The sequence below is a fragment of the Haliotis rubra genome, unplaced genomic scaffold, assembly GCF_003918875.1.
Source record: "Haliotis rubra isolate DU_JTF1 unplaced genomic scaffold, ASM391887v1 Scf135, whole genome shotgun sequence".
NCBI lineage: Eukaryota > Metazoa > Mollusca > Gastropoda > Lepetellida > Haliotidae > Haliotis > Haliotis rubra.
The window spans coordinates 916234-936646 of NW_025765281.1; the positions used below are offsets into that span (position 1 = coordinate 916234).

Genomic DNA, 20413 nt, shown 5'->3' on the forward strand with positions numbered 1-20413 from the left:
TCCCACAGTAACAAAATCTCACAGCCACACAATCTCACAGTCACAGAATCTCACAGTCACAATCACATCACACAGTCACACAACAATCTCACAGTCACACAATCCCACATCCACAATCTCAATCATCCCACAGTCACACAATCCCCACAGTCACACAATCCCACAGCCACACAATCCACAGTCTCACAGTCAAACTATCCCACAGCCACACAATCCAACAGTCACAAAAACTCACAGCCACACAATCCCACAGTAACAAAATCTCACAGCCACACAATCTCACACTCACAGAATCCCACAGCTTCACAATCATCCCACAGTCACACTATCCCACAGTCACAAAATCTCACAGTCACACAATCTCACAGTCACACAATCTCAGTCACACAATCTCAGTCACACAATCCCACATCCACACAATCATCCCAGTCACACTATCCCACAGCCACACAATCTCAGTCACACAATCTCACAGTCACACAATCCCACATCCACACAATCATCCCACAGTCACACTATCCCACAGCCACACAATCTCACAGTCACACAATCCCACAGCCACACAATCCCACAGTCACAAAATCTCACAGCCACACAATCATCCCACAGTCACACAATCCCACAGCCTCACAATCATCCCACAGTCACACAATCCCACAGCCTCACAATCATCCCACAGCCACACAATCTCAGTCACACAATCTCACAGTCACACAATCTCACAGCCGCACAATCCCACAGCCACACAATCCCACAGCCACACAATCTCACAGCAACACAATCCCACATCCACACAATCTCATAGTCACACAATCCCACAGCCACCCAATCTCACAGTCACACAATCCCACAGCCGCACAATCTCACAGCCACACAATCTCACAGCCACACAATCTCACAGGGACAGTCACAGGGACAGTCACACAATCTCACAGGGGCAGTCACACAATCTCACTGGGACAGTCACACAATCTCACAGGGACAGTCACACAATCTCACAGGGACAGTCACACAATCCCACAGGGACAGTCACACAATCCCACAGGGACAGTCACACAATCTCACTGGGACAGTCACACAATCCCACAGGGACAGTCACACAATCTCACTGGGACTGTCACACAATCTCACAGGGACAGTCACACAATCCCACAGGGACAGTCACACAATCCCACAGGGACAGTCACACAATCTCACTGGGACAGTCACACAATCTCACTGGGACAGTCACACAATCTCACAGGGACATAATCTGTGTCAATTCGGAAGTACATATAACATGCATATCACCCCGAACATAGGCTCTGATTCCACCATCAGTGACAGCTGAAGGTTGTCTGGGTCAGTAATGATCCACTATTGTGCCCACCAAACATCTAACCGACAAGCATGGGATTCGAAGGTCCAACTGACAGAAAATCCCACTGGTTATTTTCATGTGTATGTGAGACTAATATTTTACACCAATGTCCCTAGTATCACATCATGTGATGATGAGAAGTCAAATCAGTTGAAGAAGAAGCAGTGTGTGAATGAGTGAGGATGGTTTTACACCATTGTTAGAAATATTTTAGGAATTTCACGTTCGGGAACTCTAGATATGAGCTTCATCGGGAGCCTTCCACGTAGGAAATCGACCGAGAGCTTGACAGGCAAATATTTTAAACACTATGTTCCCTCCATGGAAAAAGATTTGTTGAACAGTGCATCAAGGAGATCTTAGCTTCCTGGGAAACTCACGGTCATCTGAATGAGAGACCTGATGATGCCGTTGGTTGTGTCCGGCTTCCAGCTGAGAAACAGCAGGCCCTGCTGAGTCTTGATGAGGTGCAGCAGCAGCTTCTGTACCGCGGTGAAGATGCTCGGCTGACTCGACGTTGCTGGCGTTGACGTCAACACGAAGATACTCTCCAGCAGGCGACTAAAACACACGTAACTCACAACATTCCACCACAAAGACACAGCAGAATGATTGATTGTTGTTTTCATAATCTTGGACTTGAAGCAGCAATTTATATTGTTCCTTAGGATAACTTCAACTGTGTTCAGAGATATACCTTTTAGGCAGTATCTCATACAAAACACACTATCCATGAATATATTTCATGGTCTGTGTTACTTCTGAGTATTAGGAGCAATTAAAATACAGCCACCCATGTATTCAGTTTAGTCATATTTAAGCTGGATGATCCTTAAATACCTGCCATAATAATCTGTCGAGGGAATTTCACCCAAAGATACACATGTAGTCACACCAAAGCCACCTGCTGCCTACAACTTAACATGCCACAGGAACCATGGAAGCTGACTGCTGCCTACGACTTAACATGCCACAGGAACCATGGAAGCGGACTGCTGCCTACGACTTAACGTGCCACAGGAACCATGGAAGCTGACTGCTGCCTACGACTTAACATGCCACAGGAACCATGGAAGCTGAACTGCTGCCTACGACTTAACATGCCACAGGAACCATGGAAGCGGACTGCTGCCTACGACTTAACATGCCACAGGAACCATGGAAGCTGACTGCTGCCTACGACTTAACATGCCACAGGAACCATGGAAGCGGACTGCTGCCTACGACTTAACATGCCACAGGAACCATGGAAGCTGACTGCTGCCTACGACTTAACGTGCCACAGGAACCATGGAAGCTGACTGCTGCCTACGAATTTAACATGCCACAGGAACCATGGAAGCTGGACTGCTGCCTACTTAACTTAACATGCCACAGGAACCATGGAAGCTGACTGCTGCCTACGACTTAACATGCCACAGGAACCATGGAAGCTGGACTGCTGCCTACTTACTTAACATGCCACAGGAACCATGGAAGCGGACTGCTGCCTACTTAACTTAACATGCCACAGGAACCATGGAAGCGGACTGCTGCCTACACTTACTTAACATGCCACAGGAACCATGGAAGCGACTGCTGCCTACGACTTAACATGCCACAGGAACCATGGAAGCGGACTGCTGCCTACGACTTAACATGCCACAGGAACCATGGAAGCGGACTGCTGCCTACGTAACTTAACATGCCACAGGAACCATGGAAGCTGACTGCTGCCTACAACTTAACATGCCACAGGAACCATGGAAGCTGACTGCTGCCTACAACTTTAACATGCCACAGGAACCATGGAAGCGGACTGCTGCCTACGACTTAACATGCCACAGGAACCATGGAAGCGGACTGCTGCCTACAACTTAACATGCCACAGGAACCATGGAAGCTGACTGCTGCCTACAACTTAACATGCCACAGGAACCATGGAAGCGGACTGCTGCCTACAACTTAACATGCCACAGGAACCATGGAAGCTGACTGCTGCCTACAACTTAACATGCCACAGGAACCATGGAAGCGGACTGCTGCCTACAACTTAACATGCCACAGGAACCATGGAAGCTGACTGCTGCCTACAACTTAACATGCCACAGGAACCATGGAAGCTGACTGCTGCCTACGACTTAACATGCCACAGGAACCATGGAAGCTGACTGCCGACTCTTACATAGAGAAAAAGTGAACAATAGTTACTATATCACACTACATACTGTAAACAGATGTGGATAGGTCTGACACTGACCTGGTAGATGTTGAGGGCATCCAAATCTAGCCCTCTGGTTTATAAACTGTTTACAAGGGCACACAGTGGTAAACACTGACTTTTCCTGACTACTGTTGTGCAGGGACGAGAACACCTGTTGAAAACCTACTCTGTGAGTGATGACAACAACAGAAATCTATTACTAATAGAGGTTGGCTATTTGAAAGACAACTCACCACTCATAAGCTGTATGGAAGAGGCTGGGCAGAGGATCTACAGGAGGCTCTCCTGAGGAGAACACATGAGTCCCAGGAAGCCCACGACGTGGCTGAGCCTGGAACAAAATTCAGGGAAGGGTCTTAGAATTTGTAAAACCCATATGACCCCGTTGTGCCATCTATTGCCCCATACCTACTCTTGACCCAGCTTGTTGACCCTTCCCATTCCTGTCATCCCTAATCCACTTGTCTTTTCCCTCAGAACCCTGGAACCACATTGCTGCCCCTAGCCTACTTCTTTGTTGCCCAAGTTGTCCCTCCCCAGTCCCACTTCCCTTCCATCATGGGCACTGTTACCCTTCACTTTTGATGCCCCAATCCCTACTGTTGCAGGCCTACCTGCTGCCCATTACCTCTTTTTGTACCTGATGTTCCTCCCCTTACTGTCCCCCAACCCTAATCTTGCCCTTCATCCTGCTGCTTACCCTCCTTTACTGGGTCCCAATCCTCACTGTTGTCCCCCACCTCCCCACCTTACTGCCCCAACCCTAATCTTGGGTCCCACTTTCATCCTGCTGTCCCCAACCCTTCTCCTCCCATCTCTCCTCCTCCCCTACTGTGGTCCCAATCCTCACTGCTGTCCCTCACCTTACAATCCCCCAAACCTTAATTTCCCTCCCCCACTCCCCACCTTAATTCTGTCCTTCATACTGCTGCTGCCATTTCTGTTCTCTACCCTCCCCTACTGTCGCCAGTCCTCATTGTTGCCTCCTTCCTTGCCCTGTCTATACTCACAATGAGGTCAGCTGCATGCATGAAGACCTTGGTTAATTCCTTTAAGGCAGCCACCAACTTGTCCACGTCCTCCTCCTCCATGCAGGGGGGTGGCGTCTGCTCCCCCTCTCCCTCTGCCCCCTTCATATCATCATCTTCCAGAGGGGGTAGGGTATCCAGTACGCTGAAAACACATCACAGCTTCATAGATATTGCTACCCTAACAACATCACAGGGATTATCAAGTATTTCAAATGGGTGGCCCTTGGTCAAAATCAAGCATGAGCATAACTTCAGAAGAATTGGAAAATTTCAAATTCAAACTGGGAATGTGTACTACCATTTGTCCAGTCACTGTGTCATTAAGCCCCTCACTGAGAAAGAGCACCCCCTAATTATGTGGGAGGTGTGTCTGATACTTACTGGTCTATAATGTGGGTCAGATTCTGGAACAAGTCAAAGGTGTGGATTTTCCGACTCAGAGCAGTCAATGCAATGCTTGTCCTGGCCAACTGAAATAATTAAAATAAACCATTTTACAACCAGTACACACTTTGATTAAAATTCTAACACAAGGCTTGAATTGTTGCACTACTGTTACCATTGTTACTTTCTGTTAGATGGACTTGAGATGCACTGTAAGAGTATTCCACTTATGTGACATCATTTCAGCTTCAGGTTGGAATAGATCAGATGCTTCACAGTGTGAGAGTATTTCAGTTATGACACCGTTCCAACTTGTTTAAGAAGTATCTCAGCTATAACACGGTGTTGCAGCTTGATGAGGGAGTATTTCAGCTATAACACGGTGTTGCAGCTTGATGAGGGAGTATTTCAGTTATGACACCATTCCAACTTGTTTAAGAAGTATCTCAGCTATAACACGGTGTTGCAGCTTGATGAGGGAGTATTTCAGTTATAACACAGTGTTGCAGCTTGATGAGGGAGTATTTCAGTTATAACACGGTGTTGCAGCTTGATGAGGGAGTATTTCAGCTATAACACGGTGTTGCAGCTTGATGAGGGAGTATTTCAGTTAAGACACCGTTACAACTTGTTTAAGAAGTATCTCAGCTATAACACGGTGTTGCAGCTTGATGAGGGAGTATCTCAGTTATAACACGGTGTTGCAGCTTGATGAGGGAGTATTTCAGTTATAACACGGTGTTGCAGCTTGATGAGGGAGTATTTCAGTTATAACAGTGTTGCAGCTTCATGAGGGAGTATTTCAGTTATAACACGGTGTTGCAGCTTGATGAGGGAATATCTCAGCTATAACATGGTGTTGCAGCTTGATGAGGGAGTATCTCAGCTATAACATGGTGTTGCAGCTTGATGAGGGAGTATTTCAGTTATAACACAGTGTTGCAGCTTGATGAGGGAGTATCTCAGCTATAACACGGTGTTGCAGCTTGATGAGGGAGTATCTCAGCTATAACACAGTGTTGCAGCTTGATGAGGGAGTATCTCAGCTATAACACAGTGTTACAGCTTGATGAGGGAGTATCTCAGTTATAACACCGTGTTGCAGCTTTATGAGGGAGTATCTCAGTTATAACACAGTGTTGCAGCTTGGTGGAGTATTTCAGCTGTAACACGGTGTTGCAGCTTGATGAGGGAGTATTTCAGTTATAACACAGTGTTGCAGCTTGATGAGGGAGTATCTCAGTTATAACACGGTGTAGCAGCTTGATGAGGGAGTATCTCAGTTATAACACGGTGTTGCAGCTTGATGAGGGAGTATCTCAGTTATAACACGGGTTGCAGCTTGATGAGGGAGTATCTCAGTTATAACACGGTGTTGCAGCTTGATGAGGGAGTATCTCAGTTATAACATGGAGTTGCAGCTTGATGAGGGAGTATCTCAGTTATAACACGGTGTTGCAGCTTGATGAGGGAGTATCTCAGTTATAACACAGTGTTGCAGCTTGATGAGGGAGTATTTCAGTTATAACACGGTGTTGCAGCTTGATGAGGGAGTATCTCAGCTATAACACGGTGTTGCAGCTTGATGAGGGAGTATCTCAGTTATAACACGGTGTTGCAGCTTGATGAGGGAGTATCTCAGTTATAACACGGTGTTGTGTTGCAGCTTGATGAGGGAGTATCTCAGTTATAACACGGAGCTGCAGCTTGATGAGGGAGTATTTCAGTTATAACACAGTGTTGCAGCTTGATGAGGGAGTATTTCAGTTATAACATGGTGTTGCAGCTTGATGAGGGAGTATCTCAGTTATAACACGGTGTTGCAGCTTGATGAGGCAGTATCTCAGTTATAACAGGGTGTTGCAGCTTGATGAGGGAGTATCTCAGTTATAACACGGTGTTGCAGCCGTATTAGGGAGTATTTCAGTTATAGCACCATGTGCCACCTTGCAGTGGGAGTATTTTCAGATACTGGTGTTCAATACATGCTGGAGAAGTCACTCATCCACCTACAGCATGGGAAGCCAAGGCTAGCTACCTGTTACGTGAACATTTCTTGATATGGACACAATTATATTAATACCATGGTTTCTCTCTCTTGATTCTCTGATCACATGTATTGAGCAGCAAAGAAAGAAAGTTGTGGGTACTAAAGACGCTGCTCAACACACACTTCACACTAAAGTACCCACTCCTCCACTTTACCCATTCCTCCATTGTGCCAAACAAACAACAAGGACCCCAAGTTTACCTGTTTGGTGAGCATGATGTCCATGAGTCTCCTGTAGCAGCACACTGCCTCCGTGCCGTCCTCCTTCTTCACAGACTGCTGGGGGTGTTTACCAAGGAACCACAGCAGACCGCTGGAGAAGCACAGCGTCTTGTCTAGAGCTGTTACGATCTGCTGCTTCACGCTGAATGCCATGTACGGGGACAAGAACAGGTCAAGCAGCTTGTGCTGGACATCGCGCTTCTGTAAAACATGTTACAAAGGTTGAGTGAGTGAGTGAGTGTGTGAGCGAGCGAGAGTGAGTTAATTTTTACGCCGCACTCAGCAATATTCCAGCTATATGGCGGCGGTCTGTAAATAATCGAGTCTGGGCCAGACAATCGAGTGATCAACAGCATGAGTATTGTACTGTGCATTTGGGATACAATCACATGTGTCAACCAAGTCAGCAAGCCTGACCACCCGATCCTGAAATTGTCGCCTCTTACGACAAGCATAGTCGCCTTTTGTGGCAAGCATGGGTTGCTGAAGACCTATTCTACCCCATATCTTCACGGGTCGAGTGAGTGAGCAAGTGAGTGTAGTATTGTTTTAAGGCACTTTAAATGGTATTTAAGTGAAACCAAGTCACACAACTTCAATACTGTATTCATGTATTGATAAACCACTAGACACATTGTACATGTATGATGATGATGATGATGATGATGATGATTGAAGTAGTTCACGATAACTATTGAGTGATGTGAGACAACACTGCATGACTCACCAGCATGTTGAGTGCCATGTCCGGACTGAGGCTGCACAGACTCCCAGCTAGACGTATCCCCATCTTCAGGTGCCGCACTTTAAACGCGGACTCCGGTTGCTGCATGGCTTGTTCAAGGTCAAGGCCATCCATTGCCCACATCATGAGTGTATTCAACACATCTGGACAGAAGAGATTGAATGCTACAGGAATGAAGAAGTATAGTTTACACATGTGGAGCAATTTACAAGCAATGTCCAACTAGGAAATGGCTTCACAACTGGAAATGACACTGGAACCTATGGCATAGAGTATACTACTGGTATACCACCTCCTCCATACATAGGTGGAACCTATGGCATAGAGTATACTACTGGTATACCACCTCCTCCATACATAGGTGGAACCTATGGCATAGAGTATACTACTGGTATACCACCTCCTCCATACATAGGTGGAACCTATGGCATAGAGTATACTACTGGTATACCACCTCCTCCAAACACAGGCTGAACCTATGGCATAGAGTATACTACTGGTATACCACCTCCTCCAAACATAAACGGAACCTATGGCATAGAGTATACTACTGGTATACCACCTCCTCCAAACACAGGCAGAACCTATAGCATAGAGTATACTACTGGTATACCACCTCCTCCAAACACAGGCAGAACCTATAGCATAGAGTATACTACTGGTATACCACCTCCTCCAAACACAGGCAGAACCTATAGCATAGAGTATACTACTGGTATACCACCTCCTCCAAACACAGGCTGAACCTATGGCATAGAGTATACTACTGGTATACCACCTCCTCCAAACACAGGCTGAACCTATGGCATAGAGTATACTACTGGTATACCACATCCTCCAAACACAGGCGGAACCTATGGCATAGAGTATACTACTGGTATACCACCTCCTCCAAACACAGGCTGAACCTATGGCATAGAGTATACTACTGGTATACCACATCCTCCAAACACAGGCGGAACCTATGGCATAGAGTATACTACTGGTATACCACCTCCTCCAAACATAGGCAGAACCTATGGCATAGAGTATACTACTGGTATACCACCTCCTCCAAACATAGGCTGAACCTATGGCATAGAGTATACTACTGGTATACCACCTCCTCCAAACATAGACTAACAAGGCAAAGGAGTATGAAATTATATAAATATCTAATAGACATGATCATAGATAGACATCTTGCGTGATGAGCCTGCTCATTTGACTGCTTCATTGTGTTTCAAGTCCTGACTAATTTTGGTTTTATAGCGCTAACTAACTTACCTGTCCTGTTGTGTCAGTTTCTAAAGCTTCCACCCACCTGAAGTACACACACAGAATCAGCATCACATAATCTGATTAACAAGAGTCACTGAAGAAGAAATAGAGGCTAATTTGCTGACATTCCTGTAACTAACCATCAATAATGGAATCTGGTCATGTCAAAGCACAGGCTGATATCAACAATCCAACAACAGGGGTGTGATATGCAAGTTAACAAAAACACTCCTGTAATTAATTATCAGCAATTAATCATCAAGTCAGTGAGGTCTCAATACATTCTATGTACTTGGAACCAAGGCACCAGCTAACAGCTTTACATATAACATCAGCGATAGGAAAGTGACCTCTTGAATTTTCATGATTTACTTGATAAACTGTTAAAAACCCATTTCTTGCAAATTTATTAAAAAATAGAAGACCTTTTTCTTATGAGTAACATCTTTTTCTTGATTCTGAAATTACATGTCTGGCAAATGTTTTGTAAAGGGTTACCCTACTCTTGTTGTAAACAAAAGGATCTATGGCAGTTCAAAAGGTGGCCAAATGTCTACCAACTGCAGCACTGGCAGATCATATTTAGCCTCATCAGATAACTCCATCTTACTTATCATGCTTGTCATCATCAGTGAACTGCTTCACGATGTTTGCAAGTTTTACAGCATCCTCCGGCCCCTCATCTGACCCCTCCTCAGTTATCTCCCCTGACTTGTCATCTGCCTGTTCCAACGCTGTTACCTCCAGCTCATAGGCAGTCGACGACGGGTCACAGAAAGTCTGTTACATAGACACATATTTAGCCTGCATTATGAGAAAAAAATAACTCATAATTTTTAGAAATTACATTATACTGACAATGCATTCAATGCAACTTAGAAACTTCCAGCAAGACAGCCTCTTCCTCTTTATTGATCCCATTATCCATGAAATACACGTCACCTCTACAATGCCACAACTTCTTTACATTAACATGAAGTGGGAAGTTTTATCAAACCCCAAGGCAGCCACATTCAAACTATATTGCAGCATGTCAGTTTAATGAGGAAAGAATGCTCAATGTCATGCATCTCTCAAACATTTGCCACTTAGAGTAAAACCTACGAACAGGTGTATGGTGCCAACAAACCTAGAGTGAGTGAGTGAGTATGGTCTTTACGCCACCTATTTTATATTCCAGCAATATGTTGGGGAACACCAGAAGTGGGCTTCACATATTGTACCCAGTGTGACAAGCGTACGCTTTAACCACTAAGCTTCCCCACCGCCCCAAACAAACCTAGAAACATAATTAGGGCAGAACTGGATTCAAACCCACAAGCATAGTTTGGGGCAGTGATGGAAATCTGTACAGCAAGACTGCTACACCAGACAACTGGGCCACCTGTGCATGCCAACCTTATGATTTGTATGTTATGACAACTGTATCTCTCCTGTTTGAAAGAAGACAGTTTCTCAATAAACACCAAACACAACTTACTGCAAGTGGAGAAATGAATGTATGAAGTGGATTGAAAGTAGATCCTGGGTACGTCCACGATTCATCACCGAGCTCATATATCTCCATGCCCTGCAAAGACACAATGACACAACAACTATATTCCTTCAAACAGTATTTCAGTGAAGAGTCATCTATATTTTCAAAGCTGCATTCACAGAGCTTAACTCACTGCATGTGAAATAAAAGATTCCTTGTTTGGGATTATCTTGACATAAAACTCACTGGAATGATGTCTGCGTCCTCTCCCATGAGGTCGTCCTCTGATGAGATGTCCTCATAGCCTCCATCCTCTCCTTCCTGGAAGTAAAGGTGGGACGTGATTGAACGAGTGAGTTGGGCTAAACAGCACTGAGAACAGAGTCTCAGTAATAGCATGGCCTGACAGGTGGAAGTGAGTGTCAATACACAATGGCTGATCTTAAAGATCACATATACTCTAGGGGGGTACAAATACATAAATCACTAATTGGCATCGTTATAAATAAAACCCCATCATTAAAACTACTCACTTCGGTCTTTAATTAACTTAAATCGACCTTTTTGACAACAGTGCACAATTCTCACCCGCGAACGAAATTTAAACCAATCAGAGAGGCGCGTCTCTGTGACGTCATATGAGGAATAGGTATGAGGGCCGATGCAGAATTCATGTACATTTCAGGGGGGTAAATTATCTTGTTTACAGGTTTGTATAAACCTGAAATCGTGACAACTGTTGTGAAAAATGAAAGCGGTATGTTCTCACAATCCACTGTCTCCTGCTTTGCCTAGTTTCCCAGTTACAACTTGTTTTCATAGACGATTCTGTCAAAATCGCTTGGTGTCGCTAGGTCTTATTTGTTCAAGCCAGACAATGATCAGCCTCGCTCATCAAGGTTACGGTTAATGTCTTCAACCTAAACAGTCCGACATTAAGAAGGGTGGATGCCCATCAGATGCAGTTATTTGAAAATATCCCCTGCCCGGTAGTTCTTGTCTGATTGTAATAAAGTATCAAAGCATTGTGGGCTTTTTCAGGTTTTCTAATGCCTGGATGGTATAATGACTGATCCAAATTGATCCCATTTCTGTGTGTTTTTAACCTCGATATTTAATCATGTCATGCAAACATATGACGTCTATTACGTATGATATTAAACATTGACATTTGATGTATTTGAATCCGTAAACTAAACAACCCTACTTTGCCATTGCTAGAAGAATCTGAAAATTTACTTAGGTAAATAGGTACATACAGTTTTAGCACACAGCAAATGCTTATATGTATTTCTTATGCAACAATGAAGTTCTGTTCGTATTCTCAAAACAGTGTCGGCCCATAAGTTGTCATATGCAATTAAAATTGCATGCAATACAGCAATTAATACTCCCTTGTTTTTACCCGTGTTAGGTGGTATAAACCTACACATGTTATTTGTCATCATTCACTTGATGGTCAGTTAATGAATTTATAACAGGTATAATTAGCGGTAACACACTTAGATTACCCGACAAAGGTTCCCATTTGGCATTTCTTGTGTCTGGAGCAAACACTCAACATTATAAACATCGATCAAAGGATTAACCGATAACACGCTGATTGATTAATTACTTTTATCTTGCACAGCGGATTTGTCAAAAAAGTAGTGTTTATGTATGTAGATTTACTAATCTATACTGAATACACTCTGTCGTGTCTGTGTCTGCGTAAAAACAATGTCCTTCTTTCAAAGGATTAACCGCCAATACATTTATTGATTGCTCACTATTGGCTAACTAAATTTTTTTTTAAAGAATGGCGGACATTATGCGATTAGTTGCCAGGCTATCTTGGGTGACCAATGAGACTATACACCAATGTGAAATACCTGAAACGATATATCACTTTTTTGTAGATATTGATGGATACATTCCTCGAACAAGGTAATAGACTGACATTGTTCCTATAACTTTAATCTGTTTTAATTTTAAAATTTGCATTTTGTTTTTATTCATTTGTCGAAGCATTCAACAGAATCATTGTTTTCGCCGTGATGTGTAATGACTAATGAGACAGACAACATACACTAGGGCGTGTTGCGAATTATGATTCACATTGGCAAACTATAAAATGTCTAGATATTACAGTCCTGTTATAAATTCACTATAAGTATCAGCAGATCGTCTGCTTTTTATTTAGTTTCAAAATGCATACAAGAATGATAATAAACTAATTAGGATTATAAGACCAAATATAAAGACATGCATTGACTAGTATCTACATACTGGTGAGTGGACGTTAACTATGTGAATGTAGCAAGAAATGTATCGCGCGGTATTGTCACTTCGACCCCCACCTTGCTTCCGTGGAAGAAATCGTTATGTTACAAGTTGTGTCATGCAAAATCCTTTTGGCCATGATTCAAATACATATTTAACTACGAGTAGAAAATAGTTTTGATTTTCTAACTTGATGAAAAGAAACCATAATCTCATTAATTCTAACAGACTTTAGCCCGTCACTTTATGATTTTCAAAAATGGCCAGTCTGAGGATAAATGCTATTTAGGTTTGTTTTCACGAGTTACAAAATCAAAACTACTTTCTACTGGTAGTAAAATATGTATTTGATTGATGGCCAATAGGATTTTGCATGACATCGCTTATAACATAACAATTTCTCTCGTGGAAGCGAGGTGGGTGTCAATATAATACTACTCACAGTATTATTGTTACTTCGACCACAACCTCGCTGCCGAGGAAGAAATCATTATGTTACAAGTTGTGTCATGGAAAATCTTAATGGTCATCAATCATATACATATTTTACTACAACTAGTAAGTAGTTTTGATTCTTTAACTTCCATGAAGTGATCTGAACACAAGTAAGATATTGTTTCAGGCTTCCACAATGCTTCGCTTCGCACTCACAAACATAACCCATTTAGCACGAACTGCGGGGTCCTGTGGAAATCTGTGCATGGTGACACCATCGCCCGACCCCTAGGAGCAATTGACGACAACGCAACAATTCGGCATGTCTTCGTTGATGTCGAGAAATCATCAAAATGATGAGCTTGCTACAAACTTTATATACAACTTACTGAAAATCCTTCCAGGATCATGATGATACAACTGGAGACAGGATCATGGAATCACAGGATCATAGACCATTTACCTCTCTTTTCAATGTAAAAATATTACCAACACATGCAGGCTTATCCCCCAAAACTGCATCCATCCTTCTGACACTTTACAGAACAAGATGCCTATATTTTCTCAAAAGAAACACAAGATCCTTCACACCTACCGGTAGTTCTCCATCAGAAAACAGAGCATCAAGTGGAGACTGCTCTGGGGTAAGAGTGTCATAGATCTCATCCTGGCCCTCATCAAGGATTTCACCTGCAACAGAAGCTAACTTGCAACAACACAGGAATCAAACAATTCTTAGTGCATATTTTTAGCGAGCTGTTAAACTGCAATGCACAATAATGTATGTAGACATACCCAACTCTGTTTCTTCTTCTGGAGGTGGTGGTGGTTCTGGGGGGCGCACTTCACGCATAATAGGTGACCTTGACCTTGACCGCTCAAATGATCGTCTTCGAATAGGAGGTTGTGGAGGACTGCGGGGTCTGGACTCTTTTTCCTCAAATGCCCGGCGTTCCCTTTCCTTCTCTTGTTCCCTCTCCTCCCTCCTCTGTTTCTCCCTCTCTCTTTCCCGTTCTCTGTCCCTTTCTCGTTCTCTTTCTCTCTCCCTATCCCGCTCTCTTTCGCGATCTCTGTCTTTATAATAATCTCTGTCTCTATCCCTATCACGGTAGTCTCTAGGCTCGCGGGAGCTCTCCCTTGAACTAGAATAATCTCGGCTGTCACTATCTCTGGAGTTTCTCCGAGGCTTAACATCCCTGTCTCTATCACGGTCCCTATCCCTGTCCCTATGGTAGTCCCAGTCGTACGAGTCCCGAGAACGGGTTTCCTCCCTTGAGTCGTACGGCTCCTTTGGTTCAGGAGGGAAGTCTCGGAACTCTCTAGGAGTTTGGTCATGTGGCTCTGGATCATGAGGCGGCTCAACTGGAGCTATTGATGGAATAGCAGGGAAATCTCTCACAGGTTCTAGCACAGCTGGAGGTGGAACGGGCTGAGGTGGGGCATCAAATGCCCCGGGCACTGAGCGATACATGATGTCTGGAGGGGGGACAGGTTGTGGAGGGGGGACAAGGGGGACAGAAGGGGGAGGCACAGGCTGAGGAGGTGGAGCCTGAGTTGGAGGGGCATGTAGAAATGGTGGTTGTGACTGGGGTGGAGCAATTTGCTGTTGCTGCTGCTGTTGCTGCTGAAGTTGTTGTTGTTGTTGTTGCTGCTGCTGGAGCTGCTGCTGTTGGCGCTGCTGTTGCACAGCCTGTTCCAGGAGATCCAGAGGATGCTGTTGCGCTGGTCTGGGTGGGGGCCTCACCTCTATTTCCTGGTGTGAGTCAGGGGTGCTGGAGGCACGGCTCTCTGCAAATATAACCACCATGAGAGGCCTCAACATTTACTTTCACATCTCACTTCTCATTCATTCCTTCAAATTCTTTCATGTAACCTTCATTTCTGGCAGTAAATGAAGGAACAGCTCATATTATGGTTACTGTAGTTTCAGCAATAATACCCTGGGATGTAAATTGGTCTGAGACAGGCACACAAACGGTTAATTGCATGATACAGATCTATATCAATGGGGAAAAATGACACATGCATGGATGTTGCATATGAAGCATGAAGCTTCATTCTCTGGCTTCACTTAATCAGTGTTGTTGGCCGAAATGCCATTTATGGTGGGAGTAGATTGGGTGGGGCCTTCATTTACCCTGTAATTTTGGCTTAGTACAGCTTGTGTTGGGGTGGAGGGGTGTATTTCCTCTCTGTTGCTTCACTTACCCATGTTCTGGGTCTGGGTGCAGGCTGTGGTGGAGGTGGAGGGATGGGTGTCTTTAGCTAATGCTTCACTTACCCTGTGTTTTTGGCCTGGGTGCAGGCTGTGGTGGAGGTGGAGGGATGGGTGTCTTTAGCTAATGCTTCACTTACCCTGTGTTTTGGCCTGGGTGCAGGCTGTGGTGGAGGTGGAGGGATGGGTGTCTTTAGCTAATGCTTCACTTACCCTGTGTTTTTGGCCTGGGTGCAGGCTGTGGTGGAGGTGGAGGGATGGGTGTCTTTAGCTAATGCTTCACTTACCCTGTGTTTTTGGCCTGGGTGCAGGCTGTGGTGGAGGTGGAGGGATGGGTGTCTTTAGTTAATGCTTCACTTACCCTGTGTTTTTGGCCTGGGTGCAGGCTGTGGTGGAGGTGGAGGGATGGGTGTCTTTAGCTAATGCTTCACTTACCCTGTGTTTTTGGCTTCGGTGCAGGCTGTGGTGGAGGTGGAGGGATGGGTGTCTTTAGCTAATGCTTCACTTACCCTGTGTTTTTGGCCTGGGTGCAGGCTGTGGTGGAGGTGGAGGGGGTGGTGACTCTCTGTCCGGCTTCATCACCACTGTGGTCATGCTGCCATACACTGCCAGGGTCAGGGTGTTGTACCAACCCTTCAGTATCAAGCCATCAGTGGGCACCTACACATACAGTCATCTAGGAATGATACTATACAGTCCATGCCAAAAGCCTTGTACGTCACATAGACATAAAAAAACATTTTGGCAAAGTTTATGGATCATAAATTTAAAACCTATTCAGCATCCCCATAGCACCTTTAATAAACAAAGTAAATGGTTAAACCAAACTCACGTCTTCATCCGGCTTCATCATGATGGTGACATTCTCCTTGTAGTCAAGGCTGAAATACACAACAGACAATGTCTGTAGTTCATAATACACAACATACAATTTTGTTTGTTTTGTAAATTATGAAGTCTCCATGCATGATATTATGTTAAATTGTAGCGGCACATAATGACTCTCTTATGCCAATGATGACACAATAACAAAAATGGAAATGCCTGCTGCTATCAAGCTTCACAAATATTTTGAATTATCCACTTTTGACATAAAAATAAAGAAAACCGGATTATGGAATAGGGTCGCTGATAATTAAGAACGAAAGACCAAGGTCGGTGTCATAACAAGACTCTAGGAGTTACAGATTCAGGGGTCTCTCGATCAAACACGGAAGTCTCACAGACACCCTTAAATGTGACCATGGCTCTTATGATTTTCCCACTGTAGAAACACAAACGTATGATATACATACATGCCCAGCTTCTGGAAAGTGGAGGCATTTGGAGTGCTGAGATTGTTGGCATACAACTCCAACTTGAATGATGAGGGATTGGTAGCTCTGCAAAACAAAATATGTGATGTTCGGAATATGTGAATATATACATGCTCCATCCAAATAATTGTTTTATCTGCACTCTAGAAGTTGGGGAGTCAAAATTCGTACAAACCTGTAGAGGTTATTGATTCTTTGAAGAAAGTCCTCCTTGGGGTACATATAAGCATTAAAATGTCCATTTTAAAAACCTACGACAGTTGTAACTATATTTTCATAAAATTATTTACAAAACAAAAAACATGTTTTTGTCTTGTTCGACCACCCCTACAGGGCCCCTCAGGGCCTCTACAGCCAAGAGCAGGTAACTCTAGCCATCTACCTCGCACCTCACTTTTCATGCTGAATGTAATCAGGCAGAATGTGGGGAGACAGGTGGCTGTACCCTAAGGAGGACTTTCTTCAAAGAATCAATAACCTCTACAGGTTAGTTCAATTCTTTTTCAGGAGAAGTCCTCCTTGGGGTACATACAGGCATGAGACAGACTCCCAAAGATTGTACGTTGGGAGTGGCATTCTGTCTTTCACACCTTGAATGTCGATCAGGCAGGGGCCGGGCCCAGGGCAGGGACTAGCAATGTCAAGCCTATATGTTGATTGGCTAAATAAGCGTCTCAAAACAATCCCACCCTCCAACCCGAAGTTTAGAAAAGAGTATAGTATGGGGACTCGACAAAATATGGTGAAAGGGAAAAATACGAGTGAATCGAGGGGACGATGTAAAGCCAATGTAGTGCTGGAAATAACTACCACCAAATACCATCACCGATGGGAAATGACATAACCCATCGGTAAGGAAGGACAGAGTGATGTACCATATACTACCATAGCTAAGCCAACCCCATAGATAAGCTGCCCCCTAAACCTGACCCTTAAAATCAGTGTCAAAATGGTATGTTTCGTACATAAGCCATCTTAATTGGGCCAACACAGACCACAGACAACTGTCAGTTACCGAAAATCTAAATATTTTTTATATTTGTATACTTATCCTGCACTACTTACTTCCTGCACTTATTGCTTACGGCTCGAAAAGCCTGGGTTGCCAGACGATGTTAAAAGACGTAGAACTGCAATCACTTCCTGGTCTCGGCTGCTACTCGTCTGCGCATGCATCACCGGAAGGTGACGTCAGCCACCTCAGATTATTGCAAGCACGAATTGGGGCATAAAAGCAATTCAGCATCTTCTTCAGTGCCAACAATAGATGATAATGGCGGAATGGAAAACTGTCGATCAGGCTGACCTGGAAGTTGGTTTTTAGCGATGAAATCCCAACACAGACCCAATAAACAGAACCTTGATGACGACGTTCAAACTTGACCCTAGTCACATCGAGGGCGTGATCCTCACTCATTCTAGCCGCAGTCGCTAAAGACAAAAGAAAAGCTGTCTTACTGGATAAATTAGCGAGGGAAGAGTTCTCAAGAGGTTCATAAGGTGCACCACAGAGATGGTCTAAAACAGTGTTGAGATTCCATGCCGGTGGACGAAACTTCAAGTCTGAACAAACGAAGCATGGCCTGTAATTCTGGGATTTTGATAATCCTTCTGTCAGTGGGAACCACTAAAACTGAGCTAATTGCCGCCAAATACATGGCAATGGTGCCTCCCTTCAGACGCCTGGACGTGCAGAGATAAAGTAGGAAGTCTGCTATGAACTGAGGAGACACCTTCAGCGGATCCTGCTTTCTGGTAACACAAAATCGTTCAAACAACTGCCACTTGTCATCATACAAGTGTCTAGTAGAAGTTCTGAGCCGCCGCAAATGGCTTTGGCTGCTCTGGCCGAAAACCCCTTAGCACTCAGTGCTTTCTGCAAATGGTCCATGCGTGCAGATTGAACCGATCTGGAGCAGGATGCGGGAGACGGCTGTGAGGGTGCACGAGAACATTCCTCCACGTGGGTAGAGGGAAGGGATCTCCTAGATACCACTAGACTTTTTAGAACAGGAAACCAGTTCCTGGCCGGCCACCAAGGCGCAACCAAAATCAGTTGAAGGCAAGTTGTCTCCTTGACTTTTGCGAGAACTTTGGGTAGTAGAACTGGTGGCGGAAACGCATACGCGTGAAGCCCCTCCCCTAGGCTGAGAGCATCCACCGCCCAAGCTGCTGGATCTGGGACTGGGGACACATACACCGGCAGTTGATGGTTTTGGCTGGTGGCAAACAGATCTACGTTTGGAGAACCCAGTGCGTGACTTAGGAGAGTGAAGGCCTCCTTGTGTGCCATTCATTCCATGGGAACAACTCTGTCGGGTCTCAAGAGAGCGTCTGAAAGCATATTGCGGCACCCCAGAATATGCGGAACTCTCAACAGAATGTGGAGATTGAAGCCGAAAAGCCTGATCGAGAAGAAACTGTGGGAGTGTCGACCCTTGCTTCCGGATGTACCATACCACCGTGGTGTTGTCTGTGGCCACCAGAAGACAAGTTCCTCGTAGTCGATGCGCCCAGTGATGAATAGCGAGGATCACGGCCTCCAACTCCAGACTGTTTATTTATATGCCAGCTTTGGTGTTGACCCGACCAAAGGCCGGCGGCTGTCTGGTTGTGTAAGTGAGCGCCCCAACCCTGCATGGAGGCGTCCACGAACAGTTAATAATCCGGAGGCCGCTCTGTCAAAGAGACTCCTCCTAAGACGTTCAATGGGCGAGTCCACCAAAGAAGATAGCGATGTAACTGAAGTGGAAGACAAAACAGTTGATGAACGTCTGCCCGACGCATGTATGGTTGAAGAAAACGCTGCAGAGGACGAAGTTGAAGACGCCTTCTGCTTATAAGATCCTGCACGACGTCAACAATCCCAGGAGTGCCTGCCACTCTCAGAGGCACAGAGGTTCGGAGAGCGCACGTGGAATCAGAGAGTGAATCTTGTCCCACCTGTCCAGAGGAAATGGCCTCCGATGAATGTCAGAGTGTGAGACAGGACAAGCTCCGATTTGTCCAAGTTGACCAGCCAACCTAGTTGGGGCAAGAGCCGAAGGGTTAAATCCTGTTGTTGTATAAGAAGCAGACACGTCCCCTGCCATAAAAAAACCACAGGGCCGCTTTGAACCCAAATGAAGATCCAAATGGGAGGACAGTCCATTGTTGAAAATAGGACAGTCCATTGTTGAAAATAAAGCCAGGGCTCGATTTAAGAGATGTTAACCCACTTGCACCTGGTGCAACCTAAGATAAAAACCTAGTTGCACCAGTCATACTCCAGTTGCACTGTTTCTATTGCAATATGTAATATCAGAAATATGCTACTGAATTATTTAGATGTTTTATTCAGAAGTTTACCCACTAAAAAGTTACTTGCACCTGGTGCAAGTTAGACTAATAACTAGGTTGCACTTTGTAATATTGGGTTGCACCAATGCAAGTAACAAAGCACTAAATCGAGCC

The 20413-nt window shown here is 44.6% G+C and overlaps 1 protein-coding gene across 1 annotated transcript in view; it reads right to left on the reverse strand.

Annotated features, from left to right (window-relative positions):
* Window positions 1-20413, reverse strand: part of LOC124267938 (protein virilizer homolog) — a 54461-nt gene that overhangs the window by 24139 nt on the left and 9909 nt on the right. Inside the window, 16 exon segments of the mRNA XM_046702932.1 lie at window positions 1741-1921; window positions 3797-3894; window positions 4574-4736; window positions 4976-5064; window positions 7230-7451; window positions 7978-8138; window positions 9262-9276; window positions 9279-9298; window positions 9866-10035; window positions 10736-10825; window positions 10979-11053; window positions 14025-14119; window positions 14225-15217; window positions 16154-16304; window positions 16477-16525; window positions 16940-17026. Coding sequence (XP_046558888.1) covers window positions 1741-1921; window positions 3797-3894; window positions 4574-4736; window positions 4976-5064; window positions 7230-7451; window positions 7978-8138; window positions 9262-9276; window positions 9279-9298; window positions 9866-10035; window positions 10736-10825; window positions 10979-11053; window positions 14025-14119; window positions 14225-15217; window positions 16154-16304; window positions 16477-16525; window positions 16940-17026 — 2659 coding nt within the window.